At 43.8% G+C, this 18,961-nt stretch overlaps 1 protein-coding gene across 1 annotated transcript in view; it reads left to right on the top strand.

Annotated features, from left to right (window-relative positions):
- Positions 1-17,312: 17,312 nt before the first annotated feature.
- Positions 17,313-18,961, top strand: part of Mybpc1 (myosin binding protein C1) — a 66,277-nt gene continuing 64,628 nt past the window's right edge. The window contains exon 1 of the mRNA XM_042054262.1: positions 17,313-17,473. Within this exon, the coding sequence (XP_041910196.1) occupies positions 17,313-17,473 (161 nt within the window). The remainder of the gene's footprint in view (positions 17,474-18,961) is intronic.

Below are 18,961 nucleotides of genomic sequence, written 5' to 3'. Positions count from 1 at the left end.
AAGAAAGTGGCAAAGAAGCCTTGTTTACTGCTGGTGAGAGTGTGAACTAGTCTACAGCCATTACGAAAACCATGATGGAGGTTTCTTAAAAACTTAAACCTGGAGCCAGGAATGGTGGCACACACCTTTAATCCCAGCACTGGCAAAAGCAGGCAGAGCTCTCAGTGGGAAGCCAGCTTAGTCTACAAAGTGAGTTTCAAGACAGCTAGGGCTACACAGAGAAACTCTGTCTTGAAAAAAAAAATAACCCAAAATAAAAGCCAACCAAACAAACAAAAGGCAAACAACATCAAACTTAACCCTGTAATTACCCTATGACCCAGGTTTAATCACTCCTGGGAAGATACTTAAAGAACTCGGTGAGCTATCAGAGGGATATGTGTATAGTCATGTTTATTATTCATAATAGCCAGGAAATGGAATCAACCCAGATGTCCACTTGCGAGAGAACAGACGATGAGGCTGTGACACACAAAGGATTTTATTCAGCTGTAAAGAAAAATGAAATATTCAGTAGAAGGGGTGGATCTGGGAAGCATTATATCAAGCAGGGTAAACTGGACTCGGAAAGATGAATACCACATTCTCTCTCAAATGTGGCTCCTGGTCTTTCCTGTCGGGGGGCACACACACACACACACACACACACACACACGCACGCACGCACGCACGCACGCACGCACGCACACGCGTGCGCGCGCACACACACCGGTGGGTGTTACTGTGGGTACAGGCCAGCGCTTCTCAACCAGGGGGTCCAAGGGCCCTTTCCCGGAGTCGCGCGTCAGCTATCCTGCACATCAGGTATCTACGTTATGATTCCTAACAGTAATAGAATTATAGTTATGAGACAGCAGTGGAAATAATTTTGTGGTTGGGGGTCACCACAGCATAGGAGACTATCAAAGGTCGCGGCGTTAGGAAGGCTGAGACCGGCCTAAGCTGTGAAAGCTGAGGGAGGATCCTGAGAGAGGAGAAAGAGGTATATATAGCAGGAAGGGCAGCAAAACACAGGCGACATTCAAGTAGAAAGGAGAGTGGGGTGTCACGAGGGAGCAGAGGGGCAGAGAAGCGGGGGTGGGCGTGGGGCGAGGGTCAACAGAAAGACAGTGCCTTTGAAGATGACGTAATCACAGGCCGAGGCGATGGGTCAGTGTGGAACCCGAGTTCAGACTCCCAGAATTCACATAAAGTGAGACTCCGGTGTGGGCCTCCTGTGTTCTCGGTGCTTCTGCAAGGTGGAAGGCAGAGACCAGAGGATCCCTGGAAGTTCATGGGCCAGTGAGAGCCTGGCGTACATTAGGACGAGGACCCTAGGTTGTCCTCTGACCTCTACACAGGTACACATTACACACACACACACACACACACACACACACACACACAGAAAGAGAGAGAGAGAGAGAGAGAGAGAGAGAGAGAGAGAGAGAGAGAGAGAGAGAGAGAGAGAGAGAGAGAGAAATTCAATGCTGTGAAATTTTATTTTTATTTCATTTTTACATGTTTTGCCTGCATGTCTGTCTGTGTACCGTATGCATGCCTACTGCCTGCAGAGTTCAGAAGAAGGCTTTGGGTCCTCTGGAAGTGAAGTTACAGTAGTTGGCTGCCCTGTGGGTGCAGGGAATTGAACCTGGATCCTCTGCAAGAGCACTCAGTATGCTTAACTGCTGAGGCGTCTTTCCCGTTCCAAACGTGGTGCTTTGTATATCGATTTTTAAAAAAGCAAGTTTTAAACAGGGTTCTGAATTTGTTTTCCTTTCTTCCTTTCTTCACCTTCCTTGCCTTAGGTGTCACCGTGATAACTAGTATACTAGAAGTCTTTTTTATTTAAATTAAATAATTTAAAATATTTTAACTTTTTAGACTTGTTTATTTTATGTTATGTGTATTAAGTGTTTTGCCTGCAGGTATTTATGTATGCCCCATGTACGCCTAGTGACCATGGAGGTCAGAAGAGGGTGTCAGATCCCCTAGAACAAGAGCTATGGGTCACTGTGTGCACACTGGGAAACGAACAGGGGTTCCCACAAGAGCAACAAGGGCCTCTCACTGAAAAAACATCTCTAGAGACCCCTAAGGAGTTTTGAAATAGTTCTTACTATGTTGTTCAAACTGCTCTCAAAGTGATTCCCCTGCCTTAGCCCCCACATCACTACATGTGAACCAGGCCACAGTGCCTGGGTGAACGGCACTTTTTTCTATTGGCTGTGACATTGCCTGACTTCCTGATGATTCTGAACTATTTGATTTTGGCCTTGCTTTATGTGGCAAAGAAGTATTCCTTTCTTGATTCAACTGTTGTTGTGTATGTGTGTGTGTGTATGTGTGTATTATGGCTATTTAACTTCTCCCTCAATAACCACACACATAAACACACACTCACACACAAACACACTCACACAAACACACACACTCACACACACACACACACACACACACACACACACAAATTCAACAAGGCATTTAACCAAAGGAAGGGGGAGAACCCTGCTGGTCATTTTCCTTCCCACTACCCTAATTTAAAATTTCACGTTAACCATCTGGGAAATGGCATGGGTGTTTTTCTTGGAACGTGTCTATTCTTTAAACCCCTCCAAGAGCATTTTTATCATTGTAGTGAAGTCCCTTGTTACCAAAAAGTTACCCAGGTCACCTAACACTCTCTCTCTGAGGACTGCGGTCTTTTCCTGGCATGTGTTTGCTTCAGTAAAATGATCAGTGTGCTCAAAGCCCACGGGACCTCTGCGGGAGCCAGCCATGGCACTGCAGTTCCTTTGCGGCATGTGTGAAATCTGCATCACACACACACACACTCCCCTGCAACACAACACTCTGCCTCTCTGCCCATTTCGCACGACCTGCCCAGCGTGCTGGGAATGCTGGGACAGGGTTTCTTTTTCAGGGCCTTCCAGCACACCAGACATCACCATGGGAGAGGCATAGTGGACCTCTGAGATTAGTTTTTAAATCCCTTAATTTATTATTTTTAATAACTTATTTAACTTTATTTTGTTCGCTTTGGTGTAAAGATGTCAGATCCCGAAACTGGAGGCGCAGACAGCCATGAGCTGCAATGTGGGTGCTGAGAATTGAACCTGGGTCCTTTGGAAGAGCAACCAATGCTCTTAACTGCTGAGCCATTTATTTCTCCAGCCCCTAAATCCCTTATTTTACACAAGAGGAAACTGAGGCACAGATTGTCCACCAGACTTCCATATAGCAACTTGACCGGATTACACCGGGCCCATAAACAGAACCTAAGGATCTTACTTTAGATTCTGGAGGTTTTAACCAGCTGAACATGTGCCTGGCATCCCCGTAGTAGACATGGAAATGCCCCTTTCTTTTTTCTTCAAGCCATGTCTAACTTAGCGTTCAGAAAACTCTGTTCTGTGGCTGACATTAATGGGCTGTCGCCTAAAAGCAAAGAGTCTGTTTTACAGACTACGCTCACTGAGAGTGCTGCCTAGCCTGCCTCCCCCTCTTCCCGCATAGCTAACTCATGATGCTACTGAGTGCCCAGCCGAGTTCCCATCCGTATATGAAAATTTAACTTGGCACGGTGCTTGTCAGAACTAAGTCCGGCCAGCTGTGTCTGGGCCACAGGGAGATTAACCGAGACAATGTGGCTGCTTTGGGACAAACTGTATTGAAAACACAGGCCATTGAAGGCATCCAGGTGCCTAGTCTAAGCAAGCAGATTTTAGCCCTTGGTCTGAAGTGCCGTGCTTATGGACAGTGAACGTAGGGGATGACTACTTAACGTGCAGCCCTGTGGTGGGCCATGCTTCTCGGCAGCTCCTCTAGAGCTCCAGGACAATGTAATCAAGTCTGCCACCGCTTGTGACTGTCTTAGGTTAGGTCTTCTGTGCCCGTTTGCCATCTTTATTTATTTATTAGTTTTGTTTACTTTTTAATTAGAGAAAGGGTTTCTCTGTGCATATCCCTGACTGTCCTGGAATCTGCTCTGTAGACCAGGCTGGCCTCGAACTCACTGAGATCCTCTTGCCTCTGCCTCCTGAGTTCTGGGATTAAAGGCGTGCGCCGCCACCACCTGGCCCATTTCCTTTCTTAATTATCACCTTTTTGTTTGTTCATGGTGTTCTGGTTTATCTGACTTTCTTGACCCTTGCCCCACAGGTACAGTTCATTTGTGTGTGTGTGTGTGTGTGTGTGTGTGTATGTATGTATGTACATGTATACACATTACACATACATATATACACAGTTCATATATACGTATATTTACACACACACACACACACACACACACACACACAAAGCTGTGCAAACATTCCCACAGTCCAATTCCAGAACATTTTCGTCCTTGCCAGCAGGAGTCCCGTGTTCATGGGTGTCCAGTTCTAATTCTCCTTCTCCTGGCCGGCAGCAATCGCTAAGCCCGTTTGCCACGCTCTGCGTTGGTCTAGTCTGGACATTCCACGGAAGTGGGATTGATCGGAATGATTTTACGGTCGGTTTTTTTTCCTGAGTGCCAGTCCCACCCACGTTGTAGCGGTTCTCCTTGCTTCGTTCTTATATATGCTTGCAATCTTAAAAAAAACAAAACAAAACTGTTTCTTGAAAAATTGCAAATACAATGTATCCTTAATAGACACCGTTGCTAGTTTTGGTAGAGAAAAATGAAACGAGGTATTTAATCTGGAATTCAGTTTGACCGACTAACACTGGTGTAGAAATTCAATATAAAAAATTTTAATCTCAGTAATTAAGAAATAAGGAAAATGAACAGCTAAGATGGGAATAAAAATGATCATCTTAGTATATTTTTTCCCTTTCAAGTCTTAGTGAAAATTAAGAGAGAAGCCAGGTTCACATGGTATAATTTTCATTTATTTATTTTACCACCCAGAAAACCCTGTGCGCTGCTGAGTCGGCACAGGCATCTGTCCGTCAGACAGAAAAGAACAGGAAAGCGCACGAGGCTGCAGCCGAATTTAGAAAGTTAGAGGTGCTCGCATCTGCCACACGAGATGGACAGGAGATTCCTTCCAGCAGGCGAGGGAGCAGAGCGCAGACAACAGATGGGAGAAAGGTCCCAGAGCTGTCAGGTTTCAGCATCCTTGCGCTGAAGAAGGGAGGCGCCCACGTGATTGATGTCCGGCGGCCGTATAAAAGCCCTCGCTATCCCTGCAGCTGCTTGTCACACCGACCCGCAGACCCGCACGGTCTCTCTGCTCTTCTTGGAGTTTCTGTCAACAGGTGCTGGAGGGAGAAAACTCTCTGGAGAGTAACCTTTTATTGCGGTCATGCCAGAACCCACTAAGAAAGAGGGTAAGAACACCCATAAATCTTCTTGTTTATTTTGCTGTTTATTTTCAAAGAGTTATCTGACTTTTTAAAAAAGCAAACTCTAAAACAATAGCCTTACTGGGATGCAAAGATAAAGTTCTTGAATGTGAACAGGCCAGAAGAAAAATATAAGACTATATAATCGGCCGTGAAATGCCTGATAAAGTTTATAAAGCAATATTGATTCCAATGAGTACATGAAAATTCTATTCTTCTATTTTAAGAGGTCCTTAAAATGCTTAAATCAAAGATATTGACTGCTTGTGAGGAGGTTGCATTTCCAAGCTTAGTTTTTTGCTTTGTTTCTCCAGTGTGCTGGAGTTGGGGCGTGGGCTGCCCTCTCAAACACTTCATAACTTTGGTCAAGTCTTCAAATGAGAATGTGTGATGTTATTTGTAGGGTTACTATTTTTCCCCCCACAGGAAGGCATTTAAAATAAACAGATTTGATTGCTGCCTTGGGAGCTCAGCTTTGAAATTCTTGCTTGAAAAGAAAATCTCTATGATTATGATTGGTAGATTGTACTCTCTGAGTGCTGCTATATTCAGTTTCAAAACATGTAGCCTTAAAAAAAATTAAGAATAAGAAAAGAAAAGCAAGGAATAGTCTTTATGAGAAGAAAATTTTCTCCTCTCTATAAAATATTAATATTTTAAATTGCTAATTAATAATGTAAACAAACTGGTGTTAGTGATTGTGAAAATACATGTTCATCACACAAATATATTAACTATTTTTTAATAGAAGCATCTTTTATAAATATTACCTCATTCTCTGGTTTTTCTTCAGATGATATAAATCTTTCATCCTTTATTAATGATTAGAGAGAAGAGTACCTTTGAGTTTCAAGCCAAGATTTTGACTAGCCAAGATTTTGATGTTTTGCTTCTTTGGGACTAATGCAAAATATAAATATTTAAATCAAGTCAGTTGCAGTGGGGCTTTTTACTCTTACTTTTTTCTTCTTTGCAGATAAAAACACACTTGCACACATGCCCAGATACATGCACACGAGATTAGCAGAGAACATCAAAAAAATATTTTTCATTTTGAATTCTTAAGAGTGCTTGTTACTGTTACTTTGAAGAACTTTGCAAAAGATGCCACACGTTGAACATGAAGTTGAGATACTAAGCAAAGGACGAAGAGGCTTTTAAGTATTTTTCTTTATGTAATTAGGTAGTGGGTGCTGACAGGTCGGAGTGATCAGTTACAGGTCGGCCCTACTTAGTGGCAGAGAGCATTGATGGGTGAAGTCTTCCTCCCGAAATAGCCACAGCAAATGCATGCATTAATATGGGAACTTAATCCCAACGGTGGGGAAGTGTGTCTACCTCCTGCTAAAGTGTCTTATTTGCGATGCAAATGATTTACATGTGTATTAAATGTCCCTTTTATCCCATGGGTCTCTTGACTTGACTCTTTGGGAGGCTTCCTTGGGCGAAATGCCTTTTATGATTCCAAAGTGAAAACAGAAGATTATTTTAATTATTCTGAGTTCATTTGCTGTTTGCCATCCCAGCTGAGAATGGCAAGGAAGCTGGAAGGTTAATAAGTAAGGTTCTAGGCTGCAGGACCAATAAAGTGAATTAAATGATCCTACTGGCTGGGTGTAGTGAAGTGTCATGTTTGGTCTGGCAACTTGATCAACTCTATTCTACATTTAGAGAGAATAAAATTATAGAGCTAGGAAGACGACAGTGTATTTCTTCTTCTCATATTATTTATACTACATATTTTATACATTTGAGAAATAAATCTGCATGAATACTAAAGTCTCCATGAGTTTCTTTTGCTGTCAAAGTCCTTTTGATAGTCTGTGTGGGAGCCCCCCCCCCCACGCCCAAGACAGTAATTTTATACCCATAGATTCTTTGCTTAGTTTAGATTTGGATGGTGGGAAGTGACATCCCCCAAAAGCATCACTGATATATTTAAAACCCGTTGAGGAAGTCCAGAGATTTCCTCTTTTGAATTCCCTTACCAGCAGAACTGATTGCTAAAGGAATCATGTCCTGAGTTTGTCTCCATGAATATGCTGCTTTTGACAACCACATCCGAGAGAATGTGGTAATTCCTGTACCGCCTCTGACGCAGCTACACCCTGCCGATGATTTCATGTTAACTACGGTTGTCTGTGTTCCATCGAAGCCACTCTCTGAAAGACAGTACCAAGAATAAATCATGCCATACTTCAGAACGACTTGTAGATATTCACCCAAAGAAGCAGTTCCTCCAGCCTTGGGGATCTTCCCTCTTCTTCCCTCTGGGGACGCCATGCCTGGAAGGGCTAGACTACTGCTCTGAACCTTGATAGGATCTGGCAGAGGGACCGAGTTTTCAGCACCTAACAGTGTGAAGGACATCTCACTTAGATGCCTCCAACCTACAGTGGCCCAATTCTGGGACTCTCGTGTCTGTTCATCAGGGAGCAGGTCTTTCTAAGGAAGAGGAAGACAGGTGCAGCTCTCGACCTCAAGGAGGAAGCCTAGGGCCAAGAGTTAGTCTATATGAAAATATTTGGACTATCTCAAGGACTCCGTTTGGAAGCAGAAAGCATCTTTTTCTGCGGGTGGCGCTGGGGGTCAAATCCAGGGCCTTATCCAGGGCCTCTTGCATTCTGGGTGTGTGCTCTGCTGTGGAGCTACGTCTCTGCACTGAACAGGAGTGATTCCTTTGCACGCTCTTCTCGGCATTTCACCAGCCGCGTGTGCATTCCCACAACTGGTTTATTCGTCCCACGGACCTCTCTTACACCCAGTGTTCATATAGAACCCGAGGTCCTTATGTTCTCATCCGATGGCGAGAGAAGATGCTGAACAGAGGCTTCGGTTGTTAGGAATCTCCCAGGGTGCCTTGCTAGTGGATTTATTTATGTATCAACTATTAATTAAGCACTGCTGTGCCTCATTTCAGACAGATACATAAGGTGGCTCCAGGCATACAAGGGTAATTCTGCTCTGGGTCCTAGCATGTAAAGAAATTGGTCTGCTGCTGGAAAATTTTCTTTTTCCTGTCAGAAAGAAACTATCAACCTGAAATTAAGAAAAGTCAATAATGCCTCTTCTTGGGATAGAATCTATCTCTATTAGTTTATGATAATTCGGGGTTGGCAAGGTGACTCAGCAGGCAAAGGCATTTGCAAGCCTGACAGCCTTCGTTCCAACCGTGAGACCCACACGGTGAAAGGAGAGACCCGACTCCTTCAAGCTGTCCTCTGACCTACACACGCTCACAGTGGCACACATAAACACAGACACACACAGACACACACACGCAGACACATAGACACACAGACACACACACATGCAGACACATAGACAAACAGACACACAGACACATAGACACACAGACACACATACACACACAGAGACACACACACATACACAGACACACACATACAGACACACACATGCAGACACATAAACACACAGACACACACACACGCAGACACAGACACAGACACATAGGCACACAGACACACACACAGACACATACAGACACACAGACACACACAGACACATAGACACACACAGACACACATACACACAGATACACATACAGACACACAGACACACACATACACAGACACACACACGCAGACAGATAGACACACAGACACACGCAGACACACACACGCAGACACATAGACACACAGACACATACAGACACACAGACACACACATGCAGACACATAGACACAGACACACGCAGACAGATAGACACACACATGCAGACACATAGACACAGACACACACACGCAGACAGACACGCAGACACATAGACACACGACAAACAATAAAATGCAATAAAAATGTAAAAATAATAAAATAACCCTTAAACAGATATAAATTATTATACCTCGGCAGCATGTAATAATGGAAGCCACTAAGCCTGGCTCTTTAGAATCTGCATGTAACAGTTAACCGTTAGAGTCCCTGCAACCTTGAAAAATTATTTTCTCACTCATTGAGTCAAGGCCTCAACATGAATTTCACTTTTATCTTGTCATATATAAGGCATTATTGTATTTCGCATGCATAACTCATCAGAAGAAATCAATAGTTCCTTTGGGTCCTATGCATGGATCATAATACGTGTTGGAGTCACTGTAGTTTTCTTCTCTTTCATGGTGGACCCTTTCTGGAACACTCAAGACACGGGACAAACCCAGGGTCACTTAGGACTGCAGTGGTAAAGATGGATTCTGATAACTTCCAGAATCAAAGCCATGCTTCTCCGCTGCATCGACATTGTAAAGCACCTGCTGGGTCTACTTGGGTCTTTCTCGGTAGGAACAGGAGGAAACATGGTCGCAGAGACACTTTTCAGCCCGGAAGCCTTCCTTACTTCCTCTACTTCTCTTTTCTGGTCCCTAGAAGGCATTAAAATTCTGCGGAGCATAAAAACCAATCTGAACCTAAACGGGCATCCTTCACCTCTGGCCTGTTTCTAAGCATGACTCTGGGCTTAGTCATCACCAGAAAAGGAGCACACTGATAGGATGCCACCCTCTCGTGTTTACTCACTGACCTTCAGTTCCCACGGGCCACTGGGTGTCTTATTTGAAGTCCCCAAATAAACTTGATTGGTGAAATCATATATATCTTAAGTTAGGGGGAAGCTAATGATTTATAGGAAACAAGCTAGAAGAATAGAGGAGAAAGAAGGCAGGTTTTTTTTTTTAAATCAAGTTTTTGTCCATCTCTGCATGATTATGTAGGTCAAATGAACGAGGAGTGTACAAGCTGTTCTGCGAGGTGTGTTGGGATAATACGGGCCTATGCTCCCGACGTTCGGGAGGCTGAAACAGAAAAATGAAGACGTCAAGGCCAGCTCGGGCTTCTGAGTAAGATGCTGTCTCGAAGAAGATGATATATGAATGACAAGAAGACATATGAACGAGTACTGTAGTATTATCCCACACCCAGCCCGCTCAGAAAAGAGCTGCCTCGATGCATGGGAGCTTTCACAGTGCAGGCTCGGGCTGTCTGTGTATGAAGGGGTGCTCGGGGGAAATGCACCAGGGAAATGCACCGGGGAAATGCACCCTGGAGAGGCTTAATGCCTGGCAGAATTCTTCTTCCTCGGTGCCTGCTTTTATGACCGTCGTACCGCACCTGTTGGGAGAAGAATAAAGGACTGGGCGATTCTTTCCTCTCAAGCTCTCTAAAGAAAACGCTTTTTAAAAACTATAGGAAAACAAACTACATCCTTGTTTCTCATCCACTGAGTCCGAAGAAGCCTCCCTCTTGCTTCCAAGGCATTTCAAATAGCAGGGACGTCAAGAGTAGGGTTTGGTAAAACAGTCAAATGCCCTGCTCGTCTGGCAAGCTTGGGAAAGGGAGCCTGTCGGGATTTAGGTTTTCTCGATGACTTGCTTTATTTTTGGCCGGAGACGTGACTCTGGCCTTGAAACGCTTTCATTTTCATTTGAACAGTGTCTCACTAGGTAGCTCATGCTGGCCTCGAATCCACCGTCCTCTCCCCTCAGTCTCTCCAGTACTAGAAATACAGGCCGGCAGCATCTTTTCTGGGTTTCAGACATTTACTTTCAGGGTCCCTAGGCACACACAGCCTACAGTGGCTCCTTACTCATAGCAGTTTTAAAGCCTGTTCATGCTGCAATAAGCTATCCAACTGAAGTCACTTTCAAGTCAAAGAAATAGTTTCTGTAAAAATTTGAATGAAACAGTCTTCTGCAATACTCTTGCAAATCTATTCTTTTAAGTCTTAGGGGTCTATGAGAAGAAGCAACAAAAATTAAAATATTGCCATTCTTTTGCAGATGTAGGAAGCATTGCTTGTTCTTTTCCCTTAAATTTCTTATGACCAGTTTATTTTAAAAATGTCAATTTAATCTTTCGGGACCTATAAAGAAGAGTTTAGAATTATGAAACGTTCTATTTTTTTCCTAAACTTCTTCCTAAGTACCTCTGTGAAGCATCCATTAAGTGACACCAAGTACTCTTGACCATCGGTGACTTCTGTGCTAACTCTAGGCCACATCTCTAGGTATACCTGTGTGTGTTAGACAGCCAATATCAGGGTGAAGGTTCTAGCAATAAAAAATTAGCCCTGTCTCATCATCGCTCCATGCCAGCGTTTGATAGATGAGTTTGTTTCGTTTTTCTGAGACCTTTGATTGGTTCAGAGTCTGCATCCTGGAGAAGTTCAATAGCTCCCCAGGAAGACAGTTACTGAATTGTGTGTTCTGAGTTAAGTAAATTGTGAAAAGTACAGTTTTTTTTTTAAAGAGCCATTTCCTCAAAACTGAGAACACAGTGATTAACAAAGATCAAACTATGAAATAGAACCAAGACGTTGCCATTTAATTTCCCAGAGGCAGCAAATTATTTCATAAACAGAAAGAGAATATGACCCCTGCCCCTATAGATTTTTTTTTTTTTTTTTTTTTTTTTTTTTTTTGCAGAAAGCCCCCCTGAATCAAAGTGATGATACTGTCTTATCCCGCCCAGGTCTGTTCTGGGTGGACAGGGTCAGCTTTAACTTACAGAGACTGCGTTTGCACAGCTACACATAGACAGGGTGTTCTCATTCCCAGGGCAGCACTCTTAGAGTTTCTCTGTGTGCTTTCAAAATCAGTCTTTATAGACCCACCTCACTGGGGCAGGTGTGGCCTGGCTGACTTGGCAGAGAGCAGAGGGGGCTCACTCATGCCAAGCTCATTTCTCTCTCTTCAGATGCGCTCACAAGAAGCTGACAGTAATCTGACTTACACTGTGCCTTTTAAGTTTAAATCCACTTCGATGAGATTTTTGCCCTTTTACGCTCCCAAAAATCTTTTTGTAGGCCAGTTTGGCACGCAAATGTAATATCCAAAGTTATATTGCAAGTCAGGTGCTAGGTCTTACGGTTAATTTTATCAATTTTTTTTTGACTTGTGTTTATCTATTTAGGCTAAACACTGTTCTTTTTTCTTTTTTTCCAAAATCATCCGAGTTGTCTCCAGATAGCAACAAACCTCTTCTTAATTAAAACTCCCTAGGAATTTTTTTACTTATATTGTTGCCTTTTATAAAACTCACACAGAAGTTGATGTTCTATTTTTATCCAAAGTTCACTTATTTATAGTACTGAACACTTTAGTTTATTATGTTTGTAGCTGGATGTCTTTAAGATTGTCCTGTATAAATTAAGTCTTTTAAAATACATCGTAAATAATATTCTTACTAAACATTACTGCATGATACCCACGGGACATTCTTGAGAGCTTAAATTTCTGCTGACCCATGTACTGAGTTCCATATACTTTCTACGCCTCGGTTATCTCCTGTCTAAAATGTGATTAAAATAATAGAGGGCTCACAGGGTCTTTGCAAAAATGGAAATAAATCAGGTAAAGTGTTTGGAGCAAGACCCACCACATAGCAGGACAGCAAGCAGTGAGCCCAGAACTGGCTAAGACATTAAACACCAAGCATGTGATCAACGCTTTGTAGTTCCGACAGCGTAGGCTACGAGCCACAGCTTCCCCCAGCCTTTGTCAATATTTATAACACGTGACCAGATTTATAACACGTGATCAGATAAAGGCTGTCTTTTGGTTTTGTTTTAGGTGTGTTTTGCTTTTGTTTATTTTTGTTTTTGAAACCGCGTCTTGCTAGGTAACTTTAGCTAGCCTGGTTCCCCCCCCCCTCCCCCCCGTAGAGCCCGGACGGCCCTGACCTTGGCAGCCCTCCTGTCTTGGGTTGACCGGGAAGACAAGCATGAGATGATGCACTTTCACCTGAGAGCAGGGATCACTAGGATGATCATTGCTGCATTGCTGTCACCAGGAGTGTGCCCTGGTGAGGTGAAGCATCTTAGTTGTAGCTCAGTTCAGATTTTTTTTTTCTTTTTTTTTTTCTTTTTGGCTTTTCGAGACAGGGTTTCCCTGTAGTTTCTAGAGCCTATCCTGGATCTAGCTCTTGTAGACCAGGCTGGCCTCGAACTCAGAGATCCGCCTGCCTCTGCCTCCCGAGTGCTGGGATTAAAGGCGTGCACCACCACCGCCCGGCTTTTTTTTTTTTTTTAAAAAAAAGAAGGCCTACACCCCAGGGTCTCTGTTGTGTTCCCACTGAAATGTATGGTGTGTGTGTGTCAGAAAGAAAAGGACACTGAGCTGTTTCTTTTTTGCTCCATTGTGTGTGTGTGTGTGTGTGTGTGTGTGTGTGTGTGTGTGTGCGCCAGTGGAGGTGGTGGTTGGTGATGGTGGTATGGCCTTTCCCATTTGGGTGAAAGCGCCACCTTGATTTGTGTGCCTATAACTGTATCTGTTACCAACAGTTGTGACTTGGGTTTGAGGGACACTGGGTTTCTCTACACGGAGCTGCCTTCCTGACTCTGAATTTTTCTCAGGTAATTACATACAGAGATAGTCTTGACTGCACGTGTATGTGATGGTTAGCAAATCGAGAGCCATTGTGTTTGTTGCCCTGGAATCTTATGACCCCCCCCCCCCCAATCTGGCATCAGGACTCTTTTCCCTCTATTCTTAAAGTCACCCAGAGTGAGCCCCAGCAGGCACTTGGGAAAAGGTCTTGAAGGGGTTTATCCCATAACATCTGACTACAGAGGGAGTCAATAATGCAGGCCCAAAGGGAAGGGCGCAGAAAGGGAACCTAAAGAGAAAAGTATTAGCAATACAAATCACTTGTGAAATAATCTTTTGATGTGCGCTCAACTCTTTCAATTTCTTCAAGTTGAGTCCAGCTTTAGCTAATGGCTGCCCCTATCTGGGTCATTCTGACCCTCATTTCTTTGTCTTTGGAAACAGGAGATAAAGAAGCATTGTCCTGGGTGAAACATCTTGTACTTGCTGCTATCTTGCAGTTGTTGTATATAAAAAATGCCTGTATCTTCATTCTCTTTCGCTGTGGAATGGCATCATGCATTGAAACGTATATAATTCAGACAAAAACACAAGCTAACTGAGGGGTTAAAAAAAAAACCCTGTGGATTTAGGGAACTCCCATCAAGCTGAAGTATAAGTCACTGAGATATTCAGGATCCAGGCACTTCATCTATGGACTCTTGGAGTGCAGTCCTCAGCAACGTGTGGCCACAGCAGACAAATCTGGGTTGCATGAGCTACGTACGTTGTTTTAAAGAGTGGCTTTGTCTGCAGTGCTAAGGGGTTCGCTTTGTTCTAGAACCTGCTAATCTTTACCACTCTGATCAATACTGGCGGGAAACATTTCTAAAATGTAACACATCTGTGCTTCAAAACAAATCTCTGCATTTTACAAGTGAAGCAGTGGGATCTTGATGTGGTGCTGTAAGTCTGAGGTAGAGGCAGGGCCAACCTTGGCTGCGCAGTGGGTGTAGGGTCAGCCTGGGCTACACAAGATTCCATCTCAGAAAACATAATGAATACATAGAGCACAGTGGATGTAACTTAACTTTGCCTTGTGTTACAGACACTGTAGAACATGTCCCAAGAATCCAAATGACTGACTTTATGGAATCAATACCGAGTTATTAGAAGCTTTTCCCATCGTTCTTGTCTAGAAGGTTGCCGTTGATCATCCTGTCTGTCACTGGACGAAACCCCCCTCCTGCATACAGGGCAATGGATCTCGCTGCTGAGGGTTTAGTGCCACCTTGGGAATGGCCAGCCTTTAAGAAAGCGTTTACTCTCAAGCCGTGCAAACACAGGGTAGGCACCCGAAGGTGAGCACCCGCTTTGGTCTCTTTTGTGCTCACTCTAGCTGTGTACGGTTCAGGGGCTCAGCGAAGGATGCTCAGGGAACTTGATGCAGTGTGTTTCCTCCCCAGTGGCCTGGGTCCTCTGCAGATCAGCAGCTGTTATCTGGCTAAGAGAATGGCCAGGCAGATGACTTTTAGAGGCAGCCATATTGGGCCATATTATCCTTTTGTATCTGTCACAGTGCCCACAGAAAAGCAAGCTACGATTCCCAAATTCGATTTATAGTTTTGTTCCTTTGAGACAGGGTCTCCCTACATAGCATTGACACCCTTGGAACTTGCTATGTAGACCAGGCTGGCCTTGAACTCACAGAGATTGACCTGCTTCTGCCTCTTGAGTACTAGGCTTAAAAGAGTGTGCCATCGTGTTTGACTTCTTTTTTGAAAATGTTTATTTTTTATTTTATGTGTCTGGGTATTTTTTTCTGCATGTGTATCTGAGCCCCACAGGCAAGCAGTGTAAGAGGGCTGTCAGATTCCCGAGAACTGGAGTTACAGACAGTTGTAAGCCACCATGTGGAACCAGGTCCCCTGTGAGGCCAGCTTCACAGTTTTGTCAATACTCCAAATGAAGTCTATAACATGAATTTATTCACATTAAAAAGACCTCACCCTAAAATACTTTTATTCTCAGATGCATATTTTGCATATATATTCAAATATATATTTTTTGCTTGTATCTTGCTATGTTGCCAAGGCTCAGGCAATCCCCTACCCACAACCTCAGAAGTGACTAGGGTAGCAGGCACACCCTTCTTAGTTATTGAAGGCACTGGCCAGTTTTTGATTGTTATTTTTGAACAAATGAAAAAAATCAAAAGATGTTTCAAACATGTATATACATAAACACACGTGTTATAAGCTGTCAGAATGCTGATGTCATCACATGTTGTGTGTCCTTTGGAAAACTTCACTACTTGTGAGAGAATGTGAACGAAAAAGATGCAAACTGTGTCTTAAAATTACAGGAAAAAAACAGATATTCTAGACTCTCTAGAAGAGGCTTGGGGGCTCGGGAATCCCAGCCCATACTTTGAGAACTATTTCCATAAATCAATGCTTGTTCATTTTTTGGCGACCGTAATTAACGTAGTCAATATTTCCCTAGATGGTAAGACAAATGTCTCCATGCAAACCATCTTTTATATTGAGGCCGCTGTCCAGGGGAATGAGGTTCCAACTGGAGCAAGGACACAGTGCCAGAGTCCACTGTCAACAAATGCCTGGTGTCTTTTTAATGGGAAAAGAAAGAGGATTTGCTATGTTACCACAAGTGACCTTATTATAGTGGGCTAGGTAAACTCAACATCTTGGATGTTTACAATTTACAAAATAGATGCATTTTTTCCCATTTTGAACACAGAATGTTAGCTCAAGAATAAGGAATACAGGCCAGCAGGGTTGCTCAGCAGGTAAAGGAACTTGCTACCAAGCCTGGGAACCTGAGGCCTGTGCGGTGGCCTCTGACCTCCACATGCACACTGTGGTACCTGTGCACACACAGATATGCACACGTGCATGCACACATACAATGTGTGTTTAAATAGTACAAATGATAATTAAGTCTGAACATGGTGGGCTCCTCTTGTAATCCCAGCATTCATGAGGCAGATACGGAAGGAGGTCAAGGCTAGCTTGGTCTACACAGTGAGGCTCCATTGCAAAAATAAACAAATAAGCCATGCCATTTGTCCTCAAAGTCATATTACCAAAGGATGGCTTTGGAAGATGCGTTTTTCAAAAGTGTCCCCATTGGGGTACAGAATAGAAGCCAGAAAAGACATGTAGTTACAGCAATCAAGGAGAGCAACTTCTTATGTGTTCTTTCTGCCTTCTCTGCACTCATGTGGTGTAATTAATTATGCCCTCCATAATATATAAAAAATGAAGTGAAATTCTAGCTGAGGCACCACAGAATACGTCTAACGATAATATAGTGTTTAAGTATATGAGAATATAAAATACAATGGTGTAATAATAGTTTTATGACGTGAAGCTAGTATGACAGCTTTGCTGCCCGCAGAGAGCCTATGACAAAGAGAAACTTGGCTGAGTTATATCACATTAGTGGACAGACACATATGGTCAGAGTACTTGATACCACCAAGAGTTAAGATCCCCCACCTCCCAAGTTACTGACCACAGAACCCTTGGCACCGAAAGCAGAAAGGGTTTCCACTGGAGAAAGTCGTACCATTTATGGAGTCTCTGTTCCCGGTATTTCTTTAGCAGCTGAGGGCCACGTACCAGGCTGTCTCATCGCGGCCACGGGTGCCCGTCAGTTAGAATGCCCGGGCACAAGCTGTGCAGGCATGCCATTGGTGGCATACCTGTGCTTTTTACAGTAGGTGACCGTAGGAAAAATCCACCAGAAATAGATCAAGCTTTTGAAAGCATTTCAGCACTGCAGAGGAAGGGAGGGCTGTTAGGAATCAGAAAAGATCAAAGGCCAGTCGCCCTGGTCTAGGAAGCCAGAAGTTAGTTTCGTTGCTGCTGCAGATCCTGCTCATTTTCATGTTGTTCACTAAAATATTTGGGCTTCCCCCCAGCTATTTCTTATCCTTTCTTCTTCTTCATTTTCTCCTCCTCTTCCTCATCCCCTTCCTCCTCACTCCTTTCTCCTCCTCCTTCTCTTTCTTTAGCCAAGTACATAACCCTGCTTTTCCACACAACCTTGTGAGCACGTTTTTCTGGTAATGGATGTATACAGAGAGAGGGGACAAAAATTCACCTTTATCCAGCTGTCCACAAAGTTCAGACTTCATCTTTTGGCTTTTAAGTACGCAGACGTTTAGTGGCATCATTAGTTAGTATCTGTTTGCTTGTTTAAGATTTAGAGTTTACCAAAGGACTAGCCACTTGGCCATTACTACACAGGGAACCAGATATCAACATACCTACCGGGGCAGACAGAGGGGTATTTGCCTAGACATTGATGGGGCAGATTCCTTGGTTCTAGTGGCCTTTCCAGTCTGGATTTTAAAGGGGGCAGATTCCTTAGAAAGGGAAGGAATGTGTTGTTCCCCAGCCGCGCTTGCTCTCCTGCCCTTGTTAAGAAACGCAAGACGTGTGTTGACAGTAAGATGAAATCTAAAAGATGGGCTTGGGCGGACGCCTCGGAGCCTTGGCCAGCAGGAGGGCCAGCGACGGAAGACATAGTGTTCCCTGTGGGTAATGCAGCCGAAGAAAGCTGCCCACAGAGCACCAGGGGACAGTTCTTGATTTCTTGGCAGGGAGGAGAAGGAGCTTTTGTGCGGGTAGGAACTGCCTGCCAGTCAGCTATATTTACGGAGCACCTGCTGTGTGGAACTTGGAAAGGAAGAGACAACGGGCCTTGTCCTCAAGAAGCTTGTGACCAAAGAGGGAAGAAAGGTCCCCGGCTACTGTAAATGTTTTAGCATTTGCGACCATCTTTGAAATGGGAAAGAAACGGGTGACCTTTAGGGTCTGAGCTGAGCCCTGGTGCTCAAAACTGTGGGCTGTGGGCCTGCAAGAGCAGCAGTGCCTACAAGCCTGTTAGAAATGCAGAACTCTGAACTTGGCACTGACTTCCAGTCAGAGTCCGTGGTTTGGTTGGATCCTGTGCACACGGCAGTTTCTAAAGCTCCAGAGTCCATGGAAGCAGTGAGTCCTCGGCGTTGTAGAACAGAAAGACGAGGAGCAAAAAATGCAGTACTAACAGATAAATCATTTACCTAGTAGTTCCTTAAGGGTAGACTCTCCTCCCTCAGACACTCTCTTAAGCCTATTATTATTATTATTATTATTATTGTTGTTGTTATTAATGAATGATTGCCATAGAAGTAGTCAGTGACTTTGGGGTGTGTGCAAATGATTTTAATGGCAAGATTGAGCATGACAGGGTCTGTCTGAGACAAAGACATGAAAGAGGGAGAGGGAGGGGGGAGAGGGAGAGAGAGGGAGAGGGAGAGGGAG

Source organism: Arvicola amphibius, chromosome 17, assembly GCF_903992535.2.
Source record: "Arvicola amphibius chromosome 17, mArvAmp1.2, whole genome shotgun sequence".
NCBI classification, from domain to species: Eukaryota; Metazoa; Chordata; class Mammalia; order Rodentia; family Cricetidae; genus Arvicola; species Arvicola amphibius.
Note: the sequence above shows the minus strand (reverse complement) of the source record. Positions and strands in the feature narration are given on the sequence as shown.